The sequence below is a fragment of the Nannospalax galili genome, unplaced genomic scaffold (assembly GCF_000622305.1).
Source record: "Nannospalax galili isolate Female #2095 unplaced genomic scaffold, S.galili_v1.0 scaffold461, whole genome shotgun sequence".
NCBI lineage: Eukaryota > Metazoa > Chordata > Mammalia > Rodentia > Spalacidae > Nannospalax > Nannospalax galili.
In genome coordinates, this window is record NW_008349975.1 from 4,040,191 (window position 1) to 4,050,960 (window position 10,770).

The window sequence follows — 10,770 nt, forward strand, 5'->3', positions numbered from 1 at the left end:
CATTTTTTTCTAAATATTCAGCTTATTATCAAGATTGTGCATGTATGCATATATATAATTTATGATCAGCCTTTAGTATCTTTAAGTGTTAATAAGAAGAGTTGACTTTTTAGTTAAAAATTATAAACTACAAATGAAGAGTTTCAAAACCACACACAGTGTATATTAGGACTTCAGAGTAGTAAACTGATATTTGTATTTTAACACAAGACTATTTATGGCATATACCTTATACAAACACGTATACAAACTTCATTTTTATTTGCTTTTAGAATTTTAATTTTACAGTATTGTAATTCCTTATAATTTATATTTAAAATTTTATTATCCGATCATAATCTTGCTTATTCAAAAGTGAACATTATTACTTATTGAAAAACTACTGTAGAAAAAAGTCATATGACTTGTTTTTATTTGTTTTATTTGTTGACTATGAAAGAGTAGCTTAGCATGATTATTGTGTGTATGCATGTGTGTACATGTGTATGTTATATATATGAGAGTGAAAGCAAAGTTAACAAAATGAAATAATATTCCTGTAGCTGTGGTGACTGACATTGCCAGTTGTGTGTGGGTTAACAATGCTCAAGTTTTCTTCCTGAATCAGCTGTAGTCTGCATTTTTCCGTGACCTTCCATGTTTAGTATTCAACCAGTCAATTGTGTGTTATTTCTAGGACAGAAGGGTTATTTTCTATAGTAATAAGGGCTTGGAATACACATGAAGATGCTTACATGGTTCACACAGTATGCAACACTGTGTAGTGAGGATGACAAAGGTTTATGATCCCTTCTTCAAAATGTTACTTGTGACAAAACAATAAACAATGTTTATTTGACTTTCTGTGTCACATTTTTAAAGCTCATATTTAAAATTGTAAATAAACATATATTTTAAAATGTACCTTCAGTTAAATGTTTTCTATTTTTGGCAATGCAGAATCATTATTTTTGTAGCCATCTATGCTGACAACCTGAAATTGACAGACTTCTGGCAATTTCACTTTATCTCCTTGGCAACAGATAAGCCTTAGTGAAATCTCTATGTCTTACATCTATTTTATGATCTTTTTGAAAAAATATTCTGGAAGTTTCAAATGCTAAGATTGGTTCAATACTTATTGTGAATTTTAAAATTTTAACAGTATTGATACATTTAGTGATACATGATTTAAAAACACATTTCATTTAAATCAAAGGTTTAAAAATATGTCGTTTTTATTTTTATTAAATTGATAAATTTAATCATTGTATTAGAGAGGTTATTCAGCCCCCACTTGTAAAAGAGTCATGAGTGGGAGTGGAAGCACACACCTATGCTCTCAGCATTCAGGAGGCAGGGGTGGAGCATGATTGCTGGAGGATTAGGCCAGCCTGGACTACATAGTGAAGTTTCAGGCAATCCTGGGCTATATATATATAACCCTGTCCTCAAATCCTCAAATAGTAAATAAATAAACAAATAAAGAAGTAAATAAAGGATATTACTTGTACCCAAAATAAATAAATAAATAAGGATAAGTTGTACCGTAGATTTGCTTAAGCTCTTTGCGAACAAAGGCATACTGAATTTTATACCAACAAAGAAATGCTAATACTACAGAATTTTGGAAAATAAAAAAATCAAGGTATTGCAACTAATAACTCCTTCAATAGTTGATAAGATAAATAAACTATGATACATTCAGATAAAGGAATATTATTCCATGCTAAAAAGCTATAACCCATCTGGCTCTGAAAAGCATTAGGAATATCTCACCCTACCTAGACAATTATGCTAACAGAATCTGTCTGTGTTGTAATTATTTGAGAAAACTAGAGTCTATAAAGGCTTTTCAGTTCCAGGGACAATGTGTGAATGCTAAATTAATGTCAGTGAAGTTAAACTCTTAGCACAGTACCAATTACCTACCCCTACTTCAAATCTCAAAATAGGAAGCTACAAGTATCTTCTAGAAGCAGATTACATAAACCAGGGTGGACAAAACTTACCTGTCTTTTCACTCTCAGGGACCTGTATTCTCATCACTAACTTGGTTCTGTCAAAAAGGAAGAGGAAGAGTCAACCAGCGTTGTTGCTACTGGCCCCATGTTTGGAAGCCCCTGCTTTCTGTCTGAAGCGATTTCAAGAGCATTTAAACAGCTTATGCCCTTTTAATTTTTTTTTCATTTTTAATTGAATGTTGTGGACTTCATATACTATGTTTTGATCCTATTTAGATCTCCTCCCCTGTCTGCACCTTCCTCAGCAGGGGACACTGCTGGTATCCCCAGCCCTATTTCATGTACTCTGTAGGCCTATCAAGTCAAACCTGTGTCACCAAATGCACTTTGGTGTGGGTCTATCCACTGGAGCCTCATCAACCTGGTGTGGGTCTATTCACAGGAGCCTCTCCTGTGAAAGTTGAATGACATGGATATAACAATAATCATTAGGTGTCAGTTTAATGCTGTATCTGTTTAGCAGAATAATAGTAGTAGGTTGTCCCTATGGCCTATGACCTGTCTAGACTCAGGTTCTTATCAAGGTTCTTTTTAATAAAACTGAGTCACCTTTCTCAGCAGCTGCCAGTTGCCAATAGCTCTTCAGCTAGGACTGGGAGTTTCCTAATCAACTCCTCATGATGGGATTCTGTCTGGCTTAAGTTTACATGGAACTTTTGCATGCTGTCACCGTTACCATGAGTTCATATGAGCAATGATCCATGAAACTTGGGAGGAGAAAGTGTGCTATAGGTCTCTCCTTAAGGGAAAAGCATTCTGCAGTTTCTTATTCTCTGCATAATGACCACTAGTGGCTCTCTGTGTTTATCATCATCTGCTGCATGAGGAAGCCTCTCCTGTGAAAGTTGAATAATATGGACATAATGATTACACTATGAAGAAATAAGAACTAGGAATAGTCCTTATATTAGTAAGAAGATTAGATCACCAATCAAAAGCCTCCCTACAAGCCAGGTGTGGTGTCTAACTTTCATAATCCTAACACTCAAGAGGTGGAGGCAGGAGGATTGTTGCAGGTAAAAGTCAGCCTGGGATACATAATCATTTCAAGACCAGCCTGAAATACCAGTCTCAAAAAGCCACATACACAAACTTGGCCAAACAAATGTCTGGCATTAAAAAGATGCACTGATGAATTGTCCTAATCGTTTAAGAAGAATACAAATCATTCTCAAAATTTTCAAAAACAAGAGTAGCATATCCTCACACATTTTATGAGGCCAGCATCACGTTGATCCCAAAGTCACAGATGCTATAAGAAAACTACCATTAATACTCTTATAAACATTGCTGCAAAAATCCTCTCCAAAAAAATGGTCAATGGTATCTAGTAGTTTAACTAAAAGGGTTATATGGTATAACCAATTGGGAATTATTTCTGAAATACAAGAATAGTGTAACATATGAAAAAATCAATGTGGTATATCATACTAACAGATAGAAAAAATCCACGTGATCATCCCAATAGATACAGAAAGAACATTTGGCATTGGCCAACATATTTTGTGATACAAAGTTCAGCAACTATAAGAAAAGGAAACTACAGCAATACAATAGAAGGCAATTGCCAAATCAACAGTGGACATTGCGCTCAATGAAGAATGACTGAAAGCTTTTCCTCCAAGATGAGGAATAAGATAAGGATGCTTGTCTTTATCACCTCTGTTCATCGTATGCCTACCTGTAAATTCAAGGTACACAACATGATGATTTGATCTGTAAATACTGTGCACTGATTTTGTACACATGTGTAAGGATTCTACAAACAACTCTGTTAGTCTAAATTAATTTAGAAAAGTAACAGCATACAAGGTCAACACAAAACAATCACTTGTATTTGTGGACATTGATAATAAATACATGTGAAAGAAAGGGCAACTTTTCCATTATAATAGCCTTGGAATAAGAAAATAGTCAGTGATTAGCTCAATCAACAGATGCAAAAGGACTCTTCTAGTGAAAACTACAAAACACAAAGAAATGAAAGGCGTAAAAAGAAGTACATCTCGTTTTTATGGATTGAAAGACTTAATCAGTGTAGTGTTTTATATCAAATTCTGTGTAATCCCTATAAAAATCTAAATGGTACTTTTGCATATATTTTAGAAAATCCTAGCATTCACACAGAATCTCAAGAGACCCTACATAACAAAGATAAAACTTGTAATAAGTCGTAGAACAAACTTCACGGTATTGAATAGGACAATGCCTTTTTATGTATAACACCAGAAATATAGATATCCAAAAACTGAGCAAATTGGATTTCATGAAAACAAATATTTTGTGCAACAAAACCACTATTAATATATCAAGAAGGCATTCCACTGACTGCACAAATATTTGCAAATTACATATCAGATATGGATTAATATGTCAAAATACATAGAGGACTCATAGCTCAACAACAAAAATAAATGAATGACAAGATTTGAAAATGGGCAAATATTTGAATAGCCATTTTTTGAAAGGTGTATGCAAATGAAAATGTAAATCAAAACAACAGATACCACTTCAAAACTATTAGAGCAGTACTGCCAAATGGCCAAACAAGTGCTGTGAGGGTACAAAGTGATCAGGACACTGGTGGGATGTAAAGTGAAAGGGATGCTGTGGAAAGGGGATGGAAGTTCATCAAAATATTAAAGAGAATTCTTTGATAATACAGTTGTGCACTTGGGATATTTGCTTAAAAGAATTGAAAACATGGCCTCAAAGAGATATTTTTCACCTGTATTTAGGGAAGCAGTATTAACTATAGTTAACACCTGGAAACAATTCAGGTGTCAATTTTTCTAAAGACTCGATAAGCAGATCTTTTATACAACAATGGATTATTATTTAGCGTTAGAAATGGAAGAATTCGGATAATGTGCATAAATTTGAAGACATCAGGTGAAATGTAATAAGCCAGCCTTGTGCAGATAAGCACTCTGTTCTCCTTACAGAAGGTACTCAGGGTAGTCAAAATCAGAAGGCAGATGTATTGTCAGGGAGTAAAAGGAGAATGGAGAGTTAATTTTAGTGAATATTGAGTTTCAGCTTTACAATATAAGAAACTTCTGGAGATATGGTTGCACAATAAGAATGTATTTAATACTACAGATCTTCACACTTAAGACTGCTAAAATGGTAAAATTCAGGGAAATTACCTGCATTAACAGAAAAAGGAGAAACAGGAAGAGGGTTAACTAGGAGGAGAAGGAGAAAGAAGAAATGGGCTATGAAACCATGAAAAATATAAAGGAAACTTAAATGCATGTTACTTATTGACTGAAAAAAAGTTAGTTTTAAAAGGCTCCATGCTGGCCGGGCATCGTGGCGCATGCCTTTAGTCCCAGCACTTGAGAGGCAGAGGCAAGTGGATCTTTGTGAGTTCAAGTCCAGTCTGTTCTACATAATGAGTTCAGGTCAGCTGGGACTACAGGGAGACTCTGTCTCAAAAAGACAAAAAAAAAAAAAAAAAAAAGTAGGGGGGCCTACATGTTTCATGACTCCAATGATACGACATTGTGGAAAGGCAAAACTGTGGAGGCAGCAAATTGTTGTTTCTGAGAGTTGGGGAGAGGAAAGGATGGATAGGCAGTGCACAGAAGACTCAGGCCACGGAAACTACTCTACTACAATTCTATGGTACATTTGTCAAAACCTCTAGTAAAACCCCAATAATATCTTGAGCTTGCCTAATAGCTATTTATCAGAATAGATTCATCAGTTGTAACAAATGCACAATGTGGTGTTGGACGTTGAGAGCTGGACAGCATGTTTGTGGAGGATGGGGAGACTATTAGAGTTCTTTGAGGAAGTTCTCAATTTTTCTGTAAAGCTAAGATTGCTCTAAAGACCATTTATTGATCTTTAAAAATATGAAAAAGACAGAAAGTCAAAATTTTTAAGTGACTACATTCTACAGGTATATTTAAAGACTTCTCTACATTGAGGTATTTGATCCATTTGGAATTGACTTTTGTGCACAGTGATAGATACGGGTCTAATTTCATTCTTCTACACATGGAGATCTAATTTTGCCAGTATGATTTGTTGAAGATGCTGTCTTTCCTCCACTGTGTTCTTGGAACCTTTGTCAAATATCAAGTAGCTATAATTGCATGTACTCATATTTGGGTCTTCTGTTTTGTTCTACTCATCTCCAGCTCTGTTTTTGCCAATGCCATCCTGTTTTTATGACAATAGCTCTGTAATATAGATTGAGGTCTAGCATGGTAATCACCCTGGGATTGCTCTTTGTGCTAGGATTTCTTTGGCTATCTGGGGTCTTTTGTGTTTCCATATGAATTTTAGGATAGATTTTTCTATTTCTATGATGCAATTTCAAATTGAAATATATATATATCTAGGGTTTCAAAACCAGCATCCAACTAAGAGAGGGAGCATGCATTGTTTGTCTTCCTTGATCTGGGTTAACACACTCAGCATTATTGTTTCCAGTTGTATCCATTTACCTGTGAATTTTATAATTTCATCTTAAAGAGCTATCTAGCCACAGGTTTTTGTCCCAACAACAGTTCCAGGTATGAGTTTCATCTTAAGTGGGCCTTATTCCAATCAGAAAGTGTTTGGTTACCTCCAAAACAGTCTTGCCACAATTATACCAGTGGGCCTATCTTTTCTGGCTCAGAGGGTACACAGCTGGGTAATATTGATGATTATTTTTCTCCTCCAATAGCATGCATAGCACCTTCCAAGGCTATGAAAGCTAGCTAGTTGGGAAGGAGCTTGGAGGTCAGCACCAGCTTGATTTCTCTGTGTTCTGTTACTCAAATATGTAGTGCCTTCAGCAATAGGGTTTTATGGACAAGTTCTGAAGGTGAACCAAGAGTACTGGCTATAAACAGTAATGTTAGTGGGCCTATGGGTCACCACTCGCCCATGATGCCAAAAGAGTTAACCCATTCCTAACACTGGGCTATTAATTTGCTAGACTGTGGTGTCTAGCAGGGGCATTGTATTTCCATTATATGGTAATTCCATTTAATCTCTCTCTGTCTCTCTGCCTTTCTCTCACCCCGTGTGTGTGTGTGTGTGTGTGTGTGTGTGTAGTAGTAGTAGTAGTAGTAGTAGTAGTAGTAGTAGGAAGCTTCTATAGTAGTACTTTCCATCTGACTTTTTCAAAAGGCCTTTAGTGTCAGTTAGACCTACCCATATTCCCTCTTCTGCCCTGCCACCCATCCCCCACACCATCTAGTTCTTCCTGTTCCATTATTCCCATTTTCTTGCTTATACCACTGCATCCTCTATCTTCTCCCTTGGCACATAGTATTTAAAATTAAAATTTGCTGCATTGACTGAACTGTCAGTATTTTTAAATTGATATATTTCATAGAAAAATCTGGAAATTTCTGTTTTTCTGGGAAGTGCCATCTACCTGCAACATTGATGGCCTTCTTCTATGGTAGTCAAACTAGTTACATGGGAGATGTACTTTACCTTTTAGTCTAGACCCCATCATTTCGGATAGCTTTCCGTTGTCATGTTTTATATCATTCAAGATGTTATGGCTTTTTTTCTTTTCTAACTGCCTTGAGTCTGTATATATTTCATCATTTCAACTACTCTTCTTTCATCTTTCTTTAAAATTATCTTTTACAGGATCTCATTATGTAGCCCCAGCTAGACTGTAACTCACTACATAGACCATCCCAAACTGGCCTGGCTCTCACAGAGATCCACCTGTCTCTGTCCCTCAAGTGCTTGGATTAAGGACATGTGCCACCATGCTATAGGTGGCACACATGGTTAACCATTGATGACTCAATAGTTAAGATCACTGGCTGCTCTTGCAGAGGACCCAGGTTAAATTCTCAGCACCCATGGCAGCTAACAACCATCCTAACTCCAGCCCCAGGAGATCTGATACCCTCTTCTGACCTCTGCAGGCATTGCATGACACATGTGCACTTAAATGTTCATGAAGGCAATACACTCATACACATAAAAATAAATAAAATGTTTTTTAAAATTACACTTTCTTTTCCTCCTAAATGTTACATTAAACTCATATGTACATTTGTTTGGATGTATGCATTACAGGCCAGGAGTCTGCATACAAGGCAGAATATGTGAGGTTTTTCTTTCTTTCTCAGATCAGGTGGGTGACTTCACATAATAATATATATTCTAAGTTTGTCTGCTTTCCTTCAAATTTTGTGATTTCATTTTTTATTTAGTGCTGAATAATATTGCTTTATACATTTTCATTATCTATCTGTTTATGGATGAGTATATTTGTTCTTTTTTCATGATGTAGAGAAGACAGCAACAGTAAACTCAGGGGTGCAAATGTCTGTATTGTAGGGTATGACGGTCTCTTAGTGTATGCCCAGAAGTGAAATAGCTGGATCATATGGTAGTTCTACTTTTATTTTTTTTGAGGAACTTCCAAACTAATTTGCACAATGGCTGTATTAATTTACATGCTCACTAGCAATGAATAAGAGTTCGTCTTCCTCCACATCCTCTCCTTGTCAGATTTCTTAATGTTAGCCATTCTGACTGGGATCTTGAACAATTAAAAATAGTATTTGGTGGGTCTGGTGAAATGGCTCAGAGGTTAAGAGCACTGACTGCTCTTGCAGAGGACCTGGGTTTGATTTCCAGGGCTCATATGGTAGCTAACAGCCTTCAGTAACTCCAGTTCCAGGGGATCCAGTGCTTTCTTCCGACCTCTGTGGGCATTGCATGACACAGGTACATTTACACACATGCAGGCAATACACATAAAAAATAATTGTTGGTTACTTGCACTTTTTTATGAAAACTGTCTATTCAATTCATTACTCCATTTGTTGATTGGTATTTTTATTTCCATTGTATTTCATTTCTGCAGTTCTTTGTAAATTTTGGATATTAATCCTTTGTCTGAAGCATAGCTAGTAAATTTTTTTCTCCCATTCTGTGGGCTGCCTGTGTGCTCTGCTGATAGTTTTCTTTGCTTTTCAAAACATTTCCAATTTCATGCAGACCCATCTGTTGATAGTTGGGGCTAGCTCCTGTACTACTGGTGTTCTGTTCAGTCGACTATTTTTATCTTAAAATACTAAGTTGAGATTAGCATTACTAGTAAGTTTTTTTTTTTTTTTTCAGAGCACAAGGGCAAGTATCAGGAAAGACATGTAAAATGATGAAGAAATTTATCAAATCGTGAAAATGACTGACATTTCTTCAAATTTGTTTTCAAGGCATCCATGTCCCAGGTCAGGCAAGTGGGACTGCTGGCTGCTGGGTGTCAGCCATGGAACAAAGACGTATGTGCTGCCAGTGGAGACCGATTTGCATACTGTGCAACTCTGGCCATCTATATATACCAGGTATAATAGAAATGATTGCTTTCTGTTCATTATTACAATGTCTACAGTTTTATTTAATTAATGCCTATATTATGAAAAACATTAATCGAATTTTAAATTTTGTCCTTTTTACTATTTTACCATCAGGATTTTTGTTGTTTGTTTGTTGAGATGAAGCTATATGTATCCCAGCCTGTGTTCAAATTCCCTATGTAGCTGAAGATTACCTTAAATTACTAATTCTCCTGCCTCCACCTCCCCAGTACTGAGATTACAAGCATGTGCCTCAACACTTTGTATATTTGGTTTTGGACATCAAGCCCAGGGCTTTAAATATGCTAGAGAAACACTGTACATTTCCAGACTATTTATTGGATTTTTAACCTCTTAGAAAATGTTTATATCAACTTATAAGATTGTCACCTGGAATAATTTTACATGAGAATATTCTCTTATGGGTTGAAGAAAATAAATGGTCTATTAGATATTTGTAAAGTAAGTCCAGCTATATTTTGAGATACATTTTTGGAAAAATCCTTTATAATTACTTTTTTTTCCTGGATTCCATTCATTCAATTAGAGCCAATGACCTAAAATTATAGCCTGATATCAAACTAACTTGTCAATTCAAAAGAGGTTTGGTCATGTAGGAAACTCTAGGCCATGTTGTAAGTTAAGACTTACTGCAAAGTATATGATTTTTAAAAATTTACTGAACATTTACTCTATTTTTAAAACTTTAAGCACCACTGTGAAAAACTCATTGTTTTATGTTGAAGGGGGAAAAAAAACACAACAAAGACAAATGTGCAATTAAATTAATACAAAATAATAAAATAAGAATTTAATTATTCTACAATTAATTACCACTAATTAAAGAAGGTAAATTTATAAATAAAGTAGAAATAACAAATTCACTTCATCTTTTCGTGCTTAAGAATATATTACCAACCATCTGAAAAACAATAAGAAAAAGTCAAGTGTACCATTACTCTGAAAGCATAGGACATCCCAGTAATTTGAAAATAAGTAGCTGGACTGAACTACTGCCTGTGGATACATTCAAAAAAGGGAGAGCCATTGCAATCACCTCTGTGCGCCGTGGTAACCCTACCAGGCTCAAGTGCATATTTACAGTCCAGTGTCACACAGATGGTCCTGGTTAAAATAAATGGGTCACACAAAAGAACAGAAACACATGAATCTGGAAAAGGGACAGGTAGGAGGAGGCTGTTTGATAGGGTGAGAGGGAGACAAGAGGTGTGTGTGTGTGAGGGGTTGGGGGAAGAGTAACTAGAATGCTTTACATGCATGCATGAATTTGTTAAAGAACAAACAATTTTAAAAAAGAAATATTTTAGTATTTGGGACAACTGTTTTTAAACACACTTAAACTTTTAAAAAGTTGTTTTAAATAAATTTATTTAAATCTATTTTAAATATTCTTTTTAATTAATTTAAAA

The 10,770-nt window shown here is 35.4% G+C and overlaps 1 protein-coding gene across 4 annotated transcripts in view; it reads left to right on the top strand.

Annotated features, from left to right (window-relative positions):
- Wdr17 (WD repeat domain 17) overlaps window positions 1–10,770 on the top strand; it is a 119,005-nt gene that overhangs the window by 23,752 nt on the left and 84,483 nt on the right. For all 4 annotated transcript variants that reach the window (XM_008847148.2, XM_008847151.3, XM_008847149.2 and 1 more), the window contains one exon: window positions 9,200–9,328. In XM_008847148.2, coding sequence (XP_008845370.1) covers window positions 9,200–9,328 — 129 coding nt within the window. The remainder of the gene's footprint in view (window positions 1–9,199; window positions 9,329–10,770) is intronic.